At 38.5% G+C, this 20,706-nt stretch overlaps 1 protein-coding gene across 4 annotated transcripts in view; it reads right to left on the bottom strand.

The window, feature by feature from the left end:
* Positions 1–669: 669 nt before the first annotated feature.
* The window catches only part of Dock11 (dedicator of cytokinesis 11), a 198,944-nt gene continuing 178,907 nt past the window's right edge, over positions 670–20,706 (bottom strand). For 2 of the 4 annotated variants that reach the window (XM_060375407.1, XM_060375410.1), the window contains 5 exons: positions 14,282–14,492; positions 13,302–13,492; positions 12,752–12,852; positions 9,896–10,034; positions 670–1,130 (listed from right to left, as the gene is read on the bottom strand). In XM_060375407.1, coding sequence (XP_060231390.1) covers positions 1,011–1,130; positions 9,896–10,034; positions 12,752–12,852; positions 13,302–13,492; positions 14,282–14,492 — 762 coding nt within the window. In that variant the 3' untranslated portion in view covers positions 670–1,010. Of the gene's footprint in view, positions 1,131–1,280; positions 1,299–1,318; positions 1,804–9,895; positions 10,035–12,751; positions 12,853–13,301; positions 13,493–14,281; positions 14,493–20,706 lie in introns of those variants that run through there. The other 2 variants (XM_060375411.1, XM_060375408.1) reach the window with 2 other exon arrangements.

Here is a 20,706-nt window from a genome sequence, read left to right as displayed (position 1 = left end):
CTCCACTGCTAAAAAGTTCTTCATACCCTGGATTATCCCAAGTTACTGAAGGGATCTGTGATTCCTTCACAGATGGATGGAAATGCAGTTCCACACTTTCCATTGTTAAATCTATGTTTCTATACTGATCCAAGACATCCTCATGTAACCACCAAGTTCTCTCACAGTGCTTGCAACCAGAGGAAATAATCACCACTACAGTGATCCGTAAGGCTCCCTTGACAGTTGGGAAGCTGCACAGGATACAGAGTCTACAGTTTTTCAAAGATGTTTTCTTTAGCTTCATAGACATCCTCAAAGAGCAAACTCAGGCAATAAAATGCTGCAACCAAGTCCTGCCCTGTGTTAATCCCTTCTGCTGTATGAGGTAAAGAGATCAGTTCTTGTGCTGAGTGCCCTCAGATCAAATAGCAAGCAGTAAGGCTGGTATTTCTAGGATATCCTTTTTTTTCTCCAAGTGTTCTTGTTACAACATGGTTCTGTTCTCCCCACTTCCCCCACACACCCTGGCCTAACCTTCTAATAAGCGGTGATTCAAATTCTCTCCCCAGTTGTCCATGTCCTGTGGGTTTTTAAAGATGTTCTGCTCCCCAAGGATTCATATGACAGTGAATTCATGTTCTATCAAGAACGATACTAAATTCAAAGCATTATTTCCTTCACTTTGAATTACAAATAAGTTTTACCTTTTATTGAGTTCCATTATACAATTTTACATAGTTTCATAATTAAGCAATAATTAAGCAAACTGAATGAATGGTTTTGAACTCTACTTTTTAGCATATAGATTTACCTAAAAAAGTACAAACCAAGCACAGTGGTGCAATTTTCCAGGCACTTTCAAGTTGCTTAAATACTTACAAATACATAAGCACCCTGTATGAAAGCATGACGATTTTGGTGTCAGGAGGAAACACTCCACACATATCAAATCTCTAAAATTTAACATTTGCACAGCTCCGGATATTCCTGAGAAAGGCCAGTCTCTTGTTTTTTCCTTCTAAATCTCTTCATACTTCAGCGTATCTCGGGGAACCATAACCTCTGTCACTCGATGTACCACTAATTGCACAAAATACATGTAATGTGTTGTTCATCCAGGGAGAATGCATTGTGTCTTCTTGTAATATCTGAAACAAAAACAAAAACACCCCCACAAAATTATCAACTTCTCCTGCCAAAAAAAGACTGTATATAAAATTACAGGCATGTTTTAATTTATCACTGACATTGGGCAATTTAAAATGACAGAAAGCAGAAAGAGCAAAGAATAACATTACCGGCTTCAGGCTTCACAGCTGAGTTACAAAGGCAGCATATCAAAAAAGCAGAAAATATCTGGTTACTCATTAGGAAAAACAAAAGGTCATGAAATACAGAATACAACCAAAAGAGACGGGATTCAATCTTTGAATTCTATTTTAACTTGTCATCCCAAGTAGATACTACCCTTTGATAAGAGTTTATGGATCATCCCTTTTCCTTCTAACAGAGTGATTCGCTGAATTACCCAGGGACTTTTAAAATGCTCCATCCCTGCAGACTTGGAATAATACTAAATGGAGATAGAAATCAAAAGTGTCTCTTTGAAAGAAAATATGATTATATAAGCTAATCAATATAAAAATTAAAATAAATACAAAGTAGGAATATATTTCCACCTGTATATAATGATATATATTCATGTTGGTATGCATATTTTTAAAATTAGTTAACATGATCACTCGATGTACCACTAATTGCATAAAATACATGTAATGTGTTGTTCATCCAGGGAGAATGCATTGTGTCTTCTTGTAATATCTGAAACAAAAACAAAAACACCCCCACAAAATTATCAACTTCTACTGCCAAAAAAAGACTGTAACATAAAGCAATAAAAGCTTTATGTTTAAATAAAATAGTATACATATTGCCTCTCTTTGAGTCCTAACTTGGGTCTTAGGTTTTTTGTTTGGTTTGGTTTGGTTTTTTAATATTAGGTTTTCACAGCTGGTTAAGAGCACTTCCTGCTTTTTCAAAGGACCTGGGGTTTACTCCCAGTAATCTCAATGGGAGAGGCTCACATTGCCTGTAACTCCAGCTCCAGGGAATCTGACACTCTTCTTGTTTCCACACTGCTTGTGTGCACACTTTCCCCCACCCCCACCCCACACAGAGATTTACAAACAGAAAACAAAAATAAATCTTAAAAAATGGGTATGCTGGTTGGTTTTTGTAAGTTGAACACAAGCTAGAGTCATCTGAGAAGAAGGAACCTCAACTGAGGAAATGCCCCCATCAGACTGGCCTTTAGGCAAGCTGTGGGTGGTATTTTCTTAATTAATGATTGATGAGGAAGAATACAGCCCACTGTGGACAGTGGGCAAATAGGTCATTTATATTCAGAAAGTAGGCTGAGCAAGCCATGGGGAACACACCAGTAAGCAGCTTTACTCCATGGTCTCCATCCTAATTTCCCTCAATGATAGATTGTGATAGGGATGTGTAAGCCAAATAAACCCTTTTGTCCCTGTGTTACTATTAGTTAGAATGTTTTATCACAGCAACAGAGAACATACTAGGACACCAGGTTTTCAGGTTGGCTTTGAAGCTTTAGTATTAAGCCTTAGTCTATAATTCTATGCGTCCTATCATTTGTGTTGTTATAAAGCATAGGCTTAAGTAAATTTTAGAGGAATTTCATTTTACAAAAATGTTAACTCATAACACTAAACTGAAAGCAAGCTACTGATTTAACTGATGACTAATCAATTTTTCATGTCTGTCAGAAGTACCAAGCAAATGGGACTGTGTTAAAAAAAACAAAAAAACAACTACCCGATCTTACAGTGGCCACCACCAACTCAATCTAAATAAGAACTCTGCAATTGATTTCCAAACTGGTTGTACAAGTTACATTCCCACCAGCAATGGAGGAGGGTCCCCTTTCTCCATATCCTCTCCAGCATGTGTTGTCACTTGAGATTTTGATCTTAGCCATTCTGATGGGTGTAAGGTGAAATCTTAGGGTCATTTTGATTTGCATTTCCCTGATGACTAAGGACTTTGTGAACTTTTCTTTAACTGTTTCTCTGCCATTTGATATTCCTCTGTTGAGAATTCTCTGTTAAGCTCTGTACCCCATTTTTTAATGAGATTCCTTGGTTTGTTGGTGTTTAACTTCTTGAGTTCTTTATATATTCTGGATATTAGCCCTCTGTCAGATATAAGGTTGGTGAAGATCCTTTCCCAGTCTGTAGGTTGTTTTCTTCTGAGGACAGTGTCCTGTGCTTTACGGAAGCTTTTCAGTTTCATGAGATCCCATTTATTGATGGTTGATCTTAGAGCCTGTGCTGTTGGTGTTCTGTTCAGGAAGTTGTCTTATATGCCAATGAGTTCAAGGATCTTCCCCATTTTTTGTTCTAACAGGTTTAGTGTGTCTGGTTTTATATTGAGGTCTTTGATCCACTTGGACTTTAGTTTTGTGCAGGGTGATAAGTATTTACCTATTTGCATTTTTCTACAGGTAGATATCCAGTGAGACCAGCACCATTTGTTGAAGATGATGCCTTTTTTCCCATTGTATGCTTTTTGGCTTCTTTGTTAAAAATCAAGTATCCATAAATGTGTGGGTATATTTTTTTAATTAATTTATTTGTTTTATAAATTATTTATTATAAAATACAAAGTTTATTCACTTTGCATTCCCGCTGTAGCCCCCTCTCTCATCCCCTCCCAGTTCCATACTCCCTCCCTCATCTCCTCTCATGCCCCCTGATACAGGAGGGCCTTCTCCCCTTCCATCAGACCCTAGCCTTTCAGGTCTCATCAGGACTGGCTGCATAGTCTTCCTCTGTGGCCTGGTTAGGCTGCTCCCCGATCAGGGAAGGTGATCAAAGAGCCAGCCACTGAGTTCATGTCAGAGACAGTCCCTGTTCCCATTACTAGGGAACTCTTTTGGAAACTGAGCTGCCATGGGCTACACCTGTGCAACAGTTCTAGGGGTTCTAGGTTATCTCTATGCACAATCCTTGGTTGGAATATCAGTCTCAGAAAAGACCCCTGGGCCCAGATTTTTTGGATCTGTTGCTTTCCTTGTGGAGCTCCTGTCCCCTTCAGGTCTTCCTATCTCCCCTTTTTTCATAAGAATCCCTGCACTCTGCCCAAAGTTTGGCTATGAGTCTCGGCATCTCCTTCGATACCTTGCTGGGTAGAGTCTTTCAACGGCCCTATGTGGTAGGCTCCTGTCCTGTTGCATGTTATCTTCGTCTTCTGATGTCCATACTGTTTGCCTTTCTGAGTGAGGATTGATCATCTTACCCAGGGTCCTCCTTCTTGCTTAGCTTCTTGAGGTGTACAGATTTTAGTATGATTATCCTATTTTATATGTCTAATATCCACTTATAAGTGAATATATACCATTTGTGTCTTTCTGGTTCTGGGATACCTCATTCAGGATGAGCTTTTCTAGTTTCTACCATTTGCCTGCAAATGTCATGATTTCCTTGTTTTTAATTGCTGAGTAGTATTCCATTGTGTAAATGTACCACAATTTCTGTATCCATTCCTCAGTTGAGGGGCATCTGGGTTGTTTTCAGATTCTAGCTATAACAAATAAAGCTGCTATGAACATGGTTGAGCAAATGTCCTTGTATACTTCAGCATGTTTTGGATATATGTGTAGGAGTACTATAGCTGGATCTTGAGGAAGCACTACCTTCTGTAAAGTAAAATGACACTGTCGTCAGAACAAAACGACAGCCTACTGATTGGGAAAGGATCTTCACTAACCCTGTATCTGACAGAAGGCTAATATCCAGAATATATAAAGAACTCAGGAAGTTAAACAGCAAAAAATCAAGTAATCCAATAAAAAATGAGGTACAGAGCTAAACAGAGAATTCTCAATAGAGGAATATCGAATGGCAGAGAAATAGTTAAAGAAATGTTCAAAGTCCTTAGTCACCAGGGAAATGCAAATCAAAAGGACCCTGAGAATTCACCTTACACCCTTCAGAATGGCTAAGATCAAGAACTCAAGTGACAACACATTCTGGAGAGGATGTGGAGAAAGGGGAACCCTCCTCCATTGATGGTGGGAATGTAACCTTGTACAACCACAATTTTGCGCTTTCTCAGACAATTAGGAATAGTGTGGGTTTGTTATTGGGTCTTCTATTCCATAATATTTATACACCATTCTGTTCCTATGCCAGTACCATGCAGTTTTTTATTACTGTTGTGTTGTAGTACAGCTTGAGATCAGGAATGGAGATACCTCCAGAAGCTCTTTTATTGTACAGATTGTTTTAGCAATTCTGGGTTTTTTGTTTTTTCCATATGAAATTAAGAATTGTTCTTTCAAGGTCTGTAAAGAATTGTGTTGGTATTTTGATGGGAATTTCACTGAATCCGTAGATTGCTCTTGGTAGGATGGCCATTTTCACTATGTTAATCCTACTGATTCATGAGCATGGGAGATCTTTCCATCTTCTCAGAAAATTAGGAATAGTGCTACATCAAGATCCATCTATACCACTCCTGGTCATATATCCAAAATATGCTCAAGTATACAACAAGGACATTTGCTCAACCATGTTAGTAGCAGCTTTATTCATAATAGCCAGAATCTGGAAAAAACCCAGATGCCCCTCAACTGAGGAATGGATACAGAAATTGTGGTACATGTACACAATGGAATACTACTCAGCAATTAAAAACAAGGAAATCATGAAATTTGCAGGCAAATGGTGGGAACTAGAAAAGATCATCCTGAATGAGGTGTCCCAGAAGCAGAAAAGACACACATTGTATATTCATTTATAAGTGGGTATTAGTCATATAATTAATAAAGGATAAGCATACTACAATTTAAACTCCTAAATAAGCTGAACAAGAAGGAGGACCCTAAGGAAGTTGCTCAATTCTCACTCAGAAAGCAAATGGGGTAGACATTAGAAGCAGGAGAAAACAGGAGCCTCTGAAAGACTCTACCCATCAGGGATTGAAGCAGATGCTGAGATTCATAGCCAAACTTTGGGCAGAATGCAGGGAATCTTATGAAAGATGGGAGAGATAGTAAGATCTGGAGGAGATAGGAACTCCACAAGGAGAGCAACAGAACCAAAAAATATGGGCCCAGGGGTCTTTTCTTAGACGGATGGTCCAACCAAGGACCATGCATGGAGATAACCTAGAACCCCTGCTTAGATGTAGCCCATGGCAGCTCAATATCCAAGTGGGTTCCCTGGGAAGGGGAAGAGGGACTGTCTCTGACATAAACTCAGTGGCTGGCTCTTTGATTGCCTCACCTTGGGGGGAGTGCAGCCTTACCAGGCCACAGAGGAAGACAATGCAGATAGTCCTTATGAGACCTGATAGGCTAGTGTAAGAAGGAAAGGAAGAAGGACCTCCCCTATCAGTGGACTGAGGAAAGGGCATGGGAGTAGAAGAGGGAGGGAGAATAGGATTGGGAGGGGATGAGGGAGGGGTCTCCAGCTGGGATACAAAGTGAAGAAATTGTATTAAATAAAATAAAATTAAAAAATAAATATAAAACAAACAAAAAACTCTTCTGCAATTAATAATCTTAAGTTATTCTTTAAAAATGTTTTTGGACAAAAGCTTAAAGAAAACAAAGCTAAAGTAGAGTTATTTTACATAAGAATAAAAACTTATTGTATACTTTGGTATATTGTAATAAATTACATTGAAAACAGCCAAGGAATACTCAGGCCATTTCAGTTTTTACAAGGAATCGGGCTCAATAGAATAGTACCCACTTCAGTATATACTTACACTTTGTCTTATTTTGTGCCAGTATTATCAATCTCAATATATATGGATGAAAAACTATTCTTTTAACCTAGTATCTTATGGAATATATCAATCTTTATAAAATTCACTATAAAGTTAATGGTTTGCATAAATAGGCAACATATAAAAACAAAAAGTTTTCTTGGTTAGGTAATGTTAACTCACATCAAGGGCCTGAAATATTGGTCTCCAGCTAAGAAAAATGGCAATGTTTTAACAGAGTAATTAATATAGGCAGGTGGGAGATAACCAGGTGATTTGAAAAATTCACGCTTCAAGGGGAAAAAAACACAACAAAATGACCATCCTAAATACCTTAATCATAGTAGCAGCAACAAATTGAAAATTTTGCCTTGAATTTGTATAATTTAGAATTCAAGACTAGGCAATGCAGCTGTATGCAAATGAAGTAACTGTCAGTATACATGGGGTTAAAACAGCATGTGCAGTTGTTTTCTATCTTTTGTGAAGGTGTCATTGTTACTGTTTTTTTCCATGTATTATGAGAAATGAGGCTCATCAAGCAGACAGCTTCTAAGAACTAGCTAGACACACCATTTAATAACAGGTCACAGCCCAGGCCAGTGATGGTGCAGATGGCCCTCTTCCTGTTGTGCTAAGGGGCAAGGGTGAGATGCAGACAGTACTGGAAGCAGAAAGCTCCCCTGCCTTCCTAGTCTTATCTCTTGGCTGTTTTGAGAAGGTAGGAGAAAGGGGACTTTGAAAAGAGATGCCTTGCTGTTAAACATTTAGTTCTAAATAGACTAGTAAAGGCAGTGAAAAGAACGCTGAAAGCCCCTCAAGCCTTCAAGGTTCCAGCTACAAAGAATGGATAGAGCTGGCCAACCAAAACTTTTGAGAAACAAGATTTTTACCCTGAATGTCTGCTGAGTACCTTTGATTTCCTATGGTCTTTCCATATCAAAGATTGTCTCAACAGAATGAATTCTGAGGCATGGAAGGATAGCTAAACTACTAAAGTACACAGTGCTCAAGCATAAGGATCTGAGTTCAGATCCCTAGCTCTCACACACAAAGCTGGGCATGGTGGCACCCATCTGTAATCCTAGCACTGAGGAGTTAGAAATAGGAGGATTCCCTAGGGCTTAATGACCAGCTAGTCTTGCTGAATTCGTGAGCTCCAGGTTCAGTGAGATGCTTTGTCTACTGTCTAGGACAGGGGCTTTGTAAAATGTCAGTACTTTTGATGAGCACTTTATGACCCCATGCAAATAAACATACAAAAAGGATGGGTTCATCAGAGACTAGACTTGACCTCATTAACCACTTAATTCTGGCCCACCCTGATTTTCCACAATGAGCGTATGACAATGATTTAAAAAGTAAATTCATGGTCATACCTAGTGTTGAAATTTCCCATAGTTCTTTAAGTTAAAGCACACCAAAGAAACACAAGGACCCATGAGGGTTAACTGAAAGCCAGCTAGCTTTGATTGTTCAACAAGTTTTCGACCATACACTAGGCAAGCTGTAAGGACCAGCTTGCAGGATATACTTTCTAGAGCCTAGCGTGGTGTATCATGAGGGTAATTCCAGCACTTGGAAGGCTGAGACAGGAAGAAGATAATTCAAAACTCACTTTGGTTTTAAGGAAGTTTGAGGCAGTCTGGGCTACATGAAACCTTCCCTCAGAGGAAAAAAGTATTTATTTGTTCATGTTTTCCATTCATGAAGAAATAAGGAAGGCTTTAGGATAAGCTCAAATGCTGTCAGTGAGGAAGCAGGGTGTTATGCCACAACTTTTACAACTATGATTTAAAAAAAAAAAAAGGTTTAAACGGTTAACTAACAATCCATATGCAAAGTAGATGTAAACACAGATTCCAGGGTCTCAACAGATAGTCTTTGGACACCTTCAGGATTTCTATAAAGATCAGTAGATATGTAAAAGTGGTAAGTACTTAATGATGACTGACATTGGCGATGAGCTAGGATCAGGTGTTAACTCATATTTACTCTTTTTCAGGCTGTTTTCCTAAGGTAGGTATATTTGTTACTAACATTCAGTGATTCAGCCTGTCACCTACGTCACAGTACGTAGTTAAAAAAGAAACCTCTCTTATTGTATTTGCTTATGTGTGATATATGTATTTGTTTATATGGGTGTGTGCCCAAGTTCGGGTGTGTTCACGGGTTCATGTGGGTGCATTGCACGTGCACCATGGTTGTGTGTAGAAACCAGAAGGATGACAGTGACTCTCTTCTATTGGGCTCCACTTTAGGTTTTGGATACAGGGTCTCTTATTGAACTGCAGTCTTATAGGTGTGGCTGACTAATGAGCTCCAGGAATCCTCCTGTCTCCACTACACTCAAAGCACTGGGGTTACAGGTGTGTCTCATGCCTCAAATTTATGTGAGTACTGGGTATCTGAACTCAGGTCCTCATGCTTGTGCCACAGGCATACTGCTGACCGAGGCATCTTTCCAGTGCCAGTATCTAGCTTCTTATAGCCAAGATAAGAGCATTATATAGGAACTTGGCTATTGAGCCAGTCTTTTAACCTCTTTGGGAGTCTTCTTCAGAGACTCTTGTCAATCAATAGATCATGTCATAGCACAAAGAACAAAATGGTCTCTTCCTGATCATTACTTCTGCAGCAGTTTTAGGTAACAGCTTTAAGTTTCATTCACAGTACATGACTTAAATGGCTGAAGATATGAGATGAGCAAATTTTAAAATATAAGCTAATGGTCCAGTGAAATGACTCAGTAAGTAAAAATACCTGCAGTCAAGCCTAATGAGCTGAGTTCAATCCCTGGAGCCCACATGACATAAGGAAAGAACTGATTTATGTTTTCCTTTTTATCTACACACACACACACACACACACACACACACACACACACACACCATGGCACACATTTGTGATGTCACATGCATACTGTGGCACATATGCAACACAACCTACCTACCCACCAAAACCCACAGATGCATACATCCATACAAAGTAAATAAAGTAAAATGTAATAAAAATTAAATGTAAACCAAATAATATATTTCAAACTAATATTTTGCTAAACATTACTTTAGGGACCACAGATTCTGTCCTTATTTTTGAGGATGTTAATACTTGCCTGCTCATGGATAATGCCAGACAATTCCTTTACCATGTCTCTGAAATTTGACTTTAGTCCTTCATGGTACTCAACTTGATCCTCTTTAATTAGCCGCTCATTTAGTTCAAGTGCAATGCTGCATGCCTGTATGAATTTCCTGTGGATAAACATGACAACACAAAGGATAAAAGTTTTGTTATTTATTCTTTCAAAGTATCACCAACCATCAGTTTGACAATTAATTTTGACTATGACTTTCTTAAAGAAAGACTGGAATTTCCCATTTTCTCACTTTTAGTTATGGCCACTTCCTCAGTCTAAAATATATTTTAACTTTCTTTTATATCTTTGCTTCCTGGTTTCTGATCTGTTTTAAACCCTGTTTCAGTGCTTGGTACACACTTTTAATACCAATACTCAGGAAGCAGAGACAGGTGGGTGTCTGAATTTGAGGTCAGCCTGGTCTACCTACATAGCTAGTTCCAGGCTAGCCAAAGCTATATAGTGAGAGACCCTGTCTCAACATAAGATAAAAATAAATCAACACCTGGTCCTTAGGAACATTAATAGAGTTATTTACTGTCATTCATTCAAATAGAATTCATTCAGAGCTTACTATTTGCCCAGTGTGTTATAATATTTGGGCCAGTAGAAATAGGGACAAACAGCAGAAGAACTATCATAAAAGCCTTTTCTTTTCTTTTCTTTTCTTTTCTTTTCTTTTTTTCTTTTGGTTTTTCAAGACAGGGATTCTCTGTGTAGCCTTGGCTGTCCTGGACTTACTTTGTAGATCAGGCTGGCCTAGAATTCACAAATATCCACCTGTCTCTGCCTCCCCAAGTGCTGAGATTGAAGGCGTGCAACACTGCCCAGCCTGGCTAGTCTTTCCTCCCATTATTTCATGTTTATGTTAATTTTTACCCATGTATTTTTTTCTTCTGTTTAATCCCGACACTTCAGAGGGAATGCACATGGGTACATCCATATTTTGTGTTCCTGTCATAGCAACTAGTAGAGTTTTATACATGTCAGGCATAGACTATTAAATACTGGTGAATGAGTAAGTACAGGTTACTCTGAAACTTGGAATACATGGTGACATGCAGACAGAAAAAGTAAATGATAAAAGTCAGGGGCAAACAAGTGTATAGGTTGCTATCTTTCTCCTTAGTCTATTTGACTCTATTTGTCCTCATGTTCTATAACTAAATTCTGCTTACATATCAATCAGACCTTTTTTCTAAGCTTTCAGATATGCCTTAGCTTACAGGGATACTCATTGCAGTGAAGCAAAGGCATTTTCCAGACCTGCAGACCCCAAGTGGAAGTAAGAATACAGGGAGAGGTTGTGGAGAAAGGGGAACCCTCCTCCACTGCTGGTGGGAATGTAAACTGGTACAACCACTTTGGAAATCTATCTGGCACTTTATCAGACAATTAGGAATAGGGCTTCCTCAAGACCCAGCTATACAGCTATACCACTGCTAGGTATATACCCAAACTTTGCTCAAGTACACAAAAGGGATACTTGCTCAACCATGTTTATAGCAGCTTTATTTGTAATAGCCAGAACCTGGAAACAACCCAGATGTCCATCAACGGAGGAATGGATACAGAAATTGTGGTATTTTTACACAATGGAATACTACTCAGCAATCAAAAAGGAGGAAATCATGAAATTTGCAGGCAAATGGTGGGATCTAGAAAAGATCATTCTGAGTGAAATATCCCAGAAGGAGAAAGACAAACACGGTATATACTTGCTTATAAGATATGATAAACATAATGAAATCTATACACCTAAAAAAGATAATCAAGAGAGCGGACATGGGGTAAGATGATCAATCCTCATTTAGAAAGACAGATGGGATGTGCATTGAATGTATGACAGGAGTCTACTGAAGGCATCTGAAAGACTCTAACTAGCAGTGCTTTCAAAGCAGATACAAAGTCTCATAACCAAACCTTTGGCAGAGTACAGGGAATCATATGAAAGAAGGGGAGTTAGTATGATGGGGAAAGGATAGGAGCTCCACAAGGATCAAATATATCTGGACACAGGGTCTTTTCTGAGACTGACATTCAACCAAGGACCATGTATGGATATAACCTAGAACCTCTGCTCAGATGTAGCCCGTGGTAGCTCAGTAACCAATTGGTTTCCCATAGTAAGGGGAACAAGGACTATTTCTGACAAGAACTCAATGGCTGGCTTTTTGACCTCCCCACCCCCCCAAGTGAGGAACAGTCCTGTTAGGCCACAGAGGAGGACTTTGCAGCCAGTCCTGAAGATTCCTGATAAAACAGGATCAGATGAATGGGGAGGAGGTACCCCCTATCAGTGGACTTGGAAAGGGGCAGGGTGGAGATGAGGGAGGGAGGGTGGGATTGGGAGGGAATGAGGGAGCGGGATACAGCTGGGGTACAGAGTTAATAAAATGTAACTGATAAGAAAAAAACAAAATTAAAAAAAAAAGAATACAGGGACTGGAAGGAAGTCCGTGCAACCTTCCCAGCCCCAATTTACTCATTCCCTAAATGGTCTGAAATGCTATAATGCAAGGTCAATTGGGCAAAGAAGGAAATTGTGTAATGAATGTAGTCTTGTGTTTGTGTCATTTAAAATATCCAAAGCAATAAAGTAAGCTGGCATATTTAATCCTTTGGGTCACAGGAGCAGGGTTAGTGCATCTGAGCATGAAACAGAACATATAATTCCTGCCTACTTAGTTAAAGTGCCATTTGAAGGTTAATTAATCATTGTAAATGCAGAACAGAGAAAATGTCTTACTTGGTGAATATTTTTATTGCTGCTTTATTTTTGAAGAAAAGAGAAGAAAAGAATAGAGATATGATCTGAAAACTAACACTTACCTAAACATGTCTTTCAGCTCGTTCACTTTCTTAGGTGGATACTTGGTAGCTTGACTTTCATTTAAGAATGCCCTTGCATATGCTAACGGACCAGCATTGACCTAAATTACATACGAGAAAAAAATGATAGTGTGGCCACCATGTAACCAAAAGGAGATTTTGCATTTTCCTTTTTATTAACCCTCCCAGGGCTGAGGAGATAGCAGATACACAATAAAATACAGAGAAACCCATATCATAGAGAGCTGTTATGCTCATAAGAAGTTTGTGTGAAAATCATTAACTAAAGGCATTAATGTGGTAAAATAATACACCAATAAATTAGTTAATGATTTCTGCTGTGTAAATATAGGACTTGGCCAGTCTTAGAGGTTTATGTTAAAGACTTCTGACACAATACAAAGTTTATACAATAAGAAACAGGGGTTTTGTTGTTGCACCCAATAAGAACATTATACACAACTGTAGTTAACACTTGCCCTGTGCCTTTACAAAAGCAAAGGAGACACCCCAAGCCTTTTTGAGCTTATTAGGCAACCAACCTACATACCTGCACAGAGACGCAGCCCTGCAGCTTTAGCTGCAGCTGAATCATGTCCACGTCAGGAGAAGAGCAAAGCGTGTGCAGCTCTGCAGTCTTATCTTTTATTTCATCAGTAGCAACATCAATTGGTTTTAAATTCACCTGTTGTTCACAGTTTATTGGAATCCTTTTTTTCACATATGGAAATGAGTTTGAAGCTATGAAAATGGGAAGACCAATTTTATTTTTTTCTTGAAGTAGCAATGGAACACTTTTCCCTTTTTCTTTTTATTTGTTCTTCCCTCATATAATACAACCTGATGGCACCCTCCTTTCCCTCCAGTCCTCTCAATCCCTCCTTTTCCCACCTCCCCTCTCCCCTGGATCCATTGCTCCTGTCTACCTTCAAAAAAGAGCAGGCCTCCCAGTGATATCAACCAGACATGGCATAACAAGATGCAATAAGAGTAAGCACAGATCCTCATACCAAAGATGAAGTAACACAACGACCAATTTTAGAAAATAATTTATTCAGTAGAATTCAAGAAAAAAACAGAATCACTTGTTTATGCCTTCCCATTCTTTTCCTAGAAAAATTCCTTAGGGTGCCAACTAGTTCCTTCTACTTCAAGATGAAAGGATAAAATTATCTTTATGAGACACCTCTAAGCAATTAGGAATGACATATGGGAAAACAATGTTTTATTACAAGGACATGTTCATATCAACTTGTAAAATAATAAATGATTAAAATTTCAGTTACATGCTCCTGCTGGACAGCTGGTATTTGTGTATATGAGAAAGTAACAAGACAGATATGAAAGCAACATAAAGACTCCTACTCATACCAGGTGCCTCCTGTAATCCCAGCACTCAGAGAGGCAGAGGCAAGCGGATCTTTGCCAGTTTGAGGCCAGCCTGGTCTACAAAGTGAGTCCAAGACATCCAGGGCTACACAGAGAAACCCTGTCTTGAATGCCCTGCCCCCAAAAAAGATTCCTACTTACTGGTCAAAATGGTTCGGCGTTTACACTGTTCTTCTATGCAGCCTTGCTTTTTGCCTGATAATGTATATGGGGCCTCAAAAACAAATCTGTTGATATTATGATTTCTTTCAAACTCTGTCTTTCTTTCTGTGAGTTCTTTGTCATCAAAATAGGGCTTCACATAAGTGACTTGTATATGAGCAAATTTTGGATCAAGTTCTTTGGCATTTACCTGTAAGGACAGGTTTTAAAAATATCAATGAAAAGAAAATGAAAGTAAAGCTTACTGCTTTGAAACCACCCTAGAAACACCAACATTACAATTGTGCTCCTGATTTACTGTATACCATCCTAGGGTATATCATAGTTGTGTATTTCTGATTATAAGGAAAGTGCAGAAAATAGAGACCACAGAAGTATAAGAAGAACAGAAAACAGCACTGTATTCTTAGTCTTCAGCAATTAGTATTATCCACATTTCACATATTTATTTCCAATTGTTTCTATGCAAATATATTCTAAAAATTGAGATCATGTGAACAGTTTTGTAATCTGATCCCTTAGATATTTATTAAAATAGTTATGCAATATGTGAAGTCCACCTCAATAAGAAGACATTATACTGTTTATACTGGAATGTTGACACTGGCATTGACACTATCTATATTATTTGAGACAGGGTTTTACACTGTAGCTTAGGCTAACTTGGCATTCACTAGATAACCCACAGTAACTTTAAACTTGCAATTCTCCTCTTGGATTGGCCTCTTCAGTGTTAAAATTACTGGTGTGAAACAACACAAGTAGCTTGATATCGCTTTTAATGGCTGAATGAATAAAAATGAGTTACTGGATCATTTCCTTATTAATAGTCACATTGGTCATTTTCTAACATTTTTCTATGGCAAGTCATGTTTTGGTGAACAACCTTGAATTTAAAATGGTGTGCTTTTTTGTTTTGATTGTTTGACTTATGATACATTTTTAGAAAGAATATTTAGTTCAAAAATTTATGTATCTTTAAGGATTCTAATATATTGTCTAATTATACCACAAAGTAGCCTATGATTTGGATATCCACAGCAGTGTTTGATATCATGAGTGGATATTTTAAAAAACAGTTTATTATTTTTATATTTTATGTGTACGAGAGTTTGTCTACATGTATGTAATAATGCACCGCGTGCCTGCAGTGCTTGCCAAAGCCAGAAGTGAACAGCAAATCACTGGAGCTAAAAATGGTTGTGAGCCACCAAGTAGGTGCTGGGAACCGAGCCTGGGTCCTCTACAAGAGAAGCAACTATGCTTAACCACTGAGCCATCTCTTCATCCTTCACAAGTAGGTATTCTTACTTACATCTGTTTAATCCTGCCCAGCAGAGGAAAAGGATCAAAAGAAAATACAGTGATTGTATGGTTGAGGACATATAAGTTTAGCTGTATGACTGGGGGTATAATTCAAGTGGTAGAATGCTGGCTTATCATATATAAAGTACTTGGCTCAATTCCCAGTAACAACAACAACAACAACATAACACAAAAGTATAGCTATAATTTCACTAGTCATCTGAATTCCACACCAGGAACTGTTGCTGCTGTCCTTGCTGACAGTTTGCCTGTGGGTTCTCAAATTCTCTAGAATTACTCCTTAACTCCAGACAAAACTGATGATATGCTTTCAGTGTTTTCTCAACAAAATCTGCCTTGTGTCCTGGGTGCTGGTGACTTGCTTACTATCTCTTTGGCTTTATCAGTTATAGCTGTCTGTGTTTAGTGGAGTAAAAGAAAGGAAGGAACGAAACAAGGAAGGAAATGAAGGAGGAAGGAAGGAAGGAAGAAGGAAGAAAAGAAAGAAAGAAAGAAAGAAAGAAAGAAAGAAAGAAAGAAAGAAAGAAAGAAAAAAGAAAGCCAACAGAAATCTCCCTCCAAACAGTCTCTTTATCCTTTTACCTTCCTCATATGTAGGCATAAGGACAAGGGACAGAAAATATCTTAACACATGTTAACCTCTTAAAATCCTTGCTATTTCCTTGACTTGCTCTAGAAGCATTAACCTTTTTCTCCTATTGCCCTTATTTTAGCCAAAAGATTTGGAAATAATTCTCACATTTAAAAGCTGAATTTTTTTTTTTTACAAGAACCTCAGTCAAAGTAATTGTTTGGCTAAGATGGAACATAAATAGGAAATAAAATGTTCAAGTGGGATGCCAAACCTTAAAATGTTTGTACATACATATATTAAATAGTACATAGTTTATATATGAATAGCTAAACAACAACCAACCAACCAAAACAAACCAACAAACAACAACAAAAAAACACCCTTCTTCCCAGACAAGATTCTAGGCTCATTTACATATAGAGATAAGTTTATGTGAATTTCCAGTTTTAATACAAATGTACTTACTATCCTTTTGGTCCTGCGTCTTGCTTTTTTCTTTAATGACACATTTTTTTTTCTTAAGGTATGGTTAGTGTTAGATGGGTTAGGATTATGGTTAGGTTTAGGGTTAGGGGTTAAGGTTCAGTTTTCTGTTAGGGTTAGGGGTTTATAGTTAGGGATAGAGTTAGGTTTAGGGTTAGACGTGTTAGGGTTAGGGTTAGACAGGTTATGATTATGGTTAGGGTTAGGTGGCTTAGGGTTAGGGTTACGGCTAAGGTTAGGGTTAGCGTTAGTGTGTTATGGTTAGGGTTATGGTTAGACGGGTTAGGGTTAGGTTAAAGGTTAGTGTTAGGGTTAGGATTAGTGTTAGGTTTACGGTTAGGTTTTTAGTGTTAGAATAGCTGTGAGGCATAGGGTTAGTGTTAGGGATTAAGGTTAGGGTTAGACGGGTTAGTATTATTGTTAGGTTTAGATGGGTTAGGGTTAAGTATAGGATTAAGGGTTAGTGTTAGGGTTAAGGAGTCAGGGTAAGTTTTAGGGCTAGGGTTAGATTTAGGGTTAGACTGGTTAGGGTTAAGGTTAGAGGGATTATGATTATATGCATTAGGGTTATGTTTAGGTTTAGGATTAAGGTTAGAGTTACTGGTTAGGATTAGGGTTAGGGTTTGACTGGTTAGGGATAGGGTTATTCTATTTAGGGTTATGGTTATGATTAGATGGGTTAGCGTTAAGGTGAAAGTTAGTGTTAGGGTTAGGGTTAGGATTAGTGTTTGGTTAGTGTTAGGTGGTTAGGTTTATAGTTAGGGTTAGGGTTAGAAGAGTTAGGGTTAGGGTTAGATGAGTTAGGGTTAGGGCTAGGGTTAGAGGGTTTAGGGTTAGGGATAGAGTTAGTGTTTGCATTAGGGTTAGGGTTGGAGTGGTTACTATTATGGTTAGTGTTAGATGGGCTAAGGATAGGGTTAGCGTTAGGTTTAGAGTTTAGAGTTAGGGTTCAGTATTGTGTTAAGGTTAGGGGGTTACAGTTAGGGTTTGGGATAGGGTTAGGTTTAGGGTTAGACGTGTTAGGGTTAGGGTTAGGGTTAGACTGGTTAGGGTTAAGGTTAGGGTTAGACAGGTTAGAGTTGGGGTTATGATTGGGGTTAGGATTAGATGGGTTAGTGCTATGGTTATGGTTAGATTTAGGGTTAGAGGGGTCAGGGTTAGGGTTAGGTGGTTAGTGTTAAGGTTAGGGTGAGGGTTAATGACACATTTTGATATCATCATACTGATAATGATAAACCCTTCATCCTGCCAAACATGATAGCTTATAACATTTATAATTCTAGCACTTGTGAAGCTTAAGCCAGCCTCGACTACACAGTGAGTTCCTGGTCTTTCTGAGCTACAAAGTGAGACTCTGTCTCAGCACCACTCCGTCCCTGTCAAAAATACACAATAACAATTAACTACTCTTTTTATACATAGGAGACTGTACCTATTATATAATATTACTATTGTACTTTATTTCTACCATGTAGGTAGTATACAAGTATCAGGCTTTTCCCAGGCTTTTATAGCACCAAACTTCCTTTAACAAACAGCTTTATGCAAGTATATCTATAATATAAAACTTTAAACATAATATTGTCCGGTCAAAGAGCACATATATTTAAAATCCTGGAAAACATAGCTAGACTTCTGTTCAAGTTGCTTTGCCTTTAAGAAAATTTTGTTCTTTGGCAAGCAAAAAGAGTGATTTGTTTTTGTTTTTCTTGACACAGTAGCTCAGGGCTATAATTCTCCCCACCCCCACCCAACCCCCCAAACCACACACATACAAAAAGAATGTTCTAAAATTTTACTTTATACGTTAAAAATTGAGCTCCTTATATAAAGTGGCAAAATCGTTCCACAGAATCTATGAATAACACTTCTGTAGCTTTTAAACCATCTTGGGGTGAGTTATGACAGAAAATATAAAATAAATGCTAGGCAACTGCTTGTTATAGTATATTACCTAGGGAAGAGTCACAAAGAAAACAACTTTCAAGTAATGTATGCCCATAGTTTCAGCACTCAGAGGGTGGAGGCAAGTCCTGCATTTCAGGCCTGCCTAAGTCACATACTGTTAAAAAATATTTTGCCAGCCTATGTGTTGTGTAACAATTTCCTAATAGGTAAATCTCTTCGTCTTGGTCCCTAAGATACAAGCTATTCTAAAGGGAGGTGGTACATTGCACTCTTCAAGGAAGCTGGTCAGGGGACACAATGTTCTTGGACATAAAATATTCCATCTTGCAGGGAAGCTCAGTTAAGGAAGTAAAGAAATCAATAGTCTCATGGATCCCTGAAACTTACCATTTCACCAGGTCTCTCCTTTCCCAAGCATATATAAGTGTTACTAAGAGACATTCACAGACTAGATGAACTGCCTGGAAGAGGCATAGCCCATATGAGCTGCCTTAAAAAGAAACAGTCTAATCTGTGGAACTGCCTGCTTTTGTGAGCTGTCCTTGAGTCATTTCTATTCTAGTAAGTAACCTCTTACCTATATTCCTATAAATAACCCGGATAAAGCTCAGTGGTTCAACAAATTGAACTTTGGTGGCATCCTTGCTTTTATCTGGGATAAGTAGACATTTGTTCATCTCTCCTTGGGAATAGTGGCACACAACATGGGTTACATAGGGAATTTCAGACCAGCCTACAAAGTAAGAGCTTTTCTCAAAACAAAACAAAACAAACTAACAAAACATAAAAGTCTGCCCCTGTTTGGTATAGATGTAGTATTTTCTAGAATATTCTGCAACCATGATTGATTGACCATGTAGCTGTAGAATGCATAGCTATGAGTGGACAACTGTATTTTACATGAATAGGGACAGCTTCTTGTATGTTGACTGTGAGAAGTACAGAATGCCAGGAGTCCAGTTGTCTGACAATACTTTGTCAGCAGCACTCTTGGTCTAGGTTTTCAGAGGCAGGATGGAAGAGAAAAATGCACGTGGTCTAGAGAACCTGGCTCATCATTACCTCTTCACTTTTATAGCAGTCAACAACATGGGAAGGAGTGGAGACTCTGGCTGCAAGGACAGGAAATTTCCTACTGTCTTAATTCAACAAAACAGAACTTTCAGTGAAGCTTATAGAGAAGTATTGCTGGATATTACTCTGGAACTCATTGTCACATCTACTTTTAAAGGTCTTAAGCCTATCTTCAAGACAATACCACTACCAAGAGAGACAAGCATTTCTAGAAAGTGAAGAGGTGAGATTTCTCTCTGTTACTGTTGTCTACTTTGGGTGCTTTGCTGAAAGTTACTGAGTAAATGTTGCCACACACTCTGCACTATGGAAGTTTTTTCTACATCAGCAATAAGTCTCATCTTGGCAACTCTTAAGACTCAGGCATTCTGACCCTGATTTCCCAAAGGCTGACTAGAAGGAGTAGCACATTTCCTACAAAACAGCCACTCTTGCTAGAACTTTCACACCTTGTTCTGGTAGAGCCTAAAGGGATGAATAATACTTTGGGTAAGACCAAAAATATCTCTCCATAAATGGATTTCATTAGAAATGCATCTATGGCTCATGCTTGTAATCACAGTACTGGGGAAACTGAAGAGCAAGGATTGTTAAGAGTTTGAGATCTGCCAAAACCCAAAAGAAAACATTGGAGGATGGGGAGCTACAGAAAAACCCTTGGCAGTGAAGGCATGAGGACCTGTTTGTACCCCAGAACCAGATAAAAAAGCTGGCATCGCACACCTGTAATCCTAGTCCCAGGGAGGTAGAGACAGCCAGTCCCTGAATTTGCTGCCAGCCAGTGTAGCTAATTTGGAGAGCTCCAGGTTCAGTTGGAGACCATGTCTCAAAAAATAAAATAAGGTGGAGAGTGATTGAAGAAGACACTCAACACTGACTTCTATCTTCTGTATGCATGTGTTCACATGTACATACAAACATACATGCACACACACAAAAATAACAACAACAAAATGTATATGGCTCTTGTTGAACTAGGGTTATTTTAGTTCAGTATAACATCCCTCTGTGCCTCTGGATGATTTGAATCATACAGTAG

Source organism: Meriones unguiculatus, chromosome X (genome assembly GCF_030254825.1).
Source record: "Meriones unguiculatus strain TT.TT164.6M chromosome X, Bangor_MerUng_6.1, whole genome shotgun sequence".
Taxonomy (NCBI): Eukaryota; Metazoa; Chordata; class Mammalia; order Rodentia; family Muridae; genus Meriones; species Meriones unguiculatus.
This window is presented reverse-complemented; position numbering and strand designations above follow the sequence as displayed.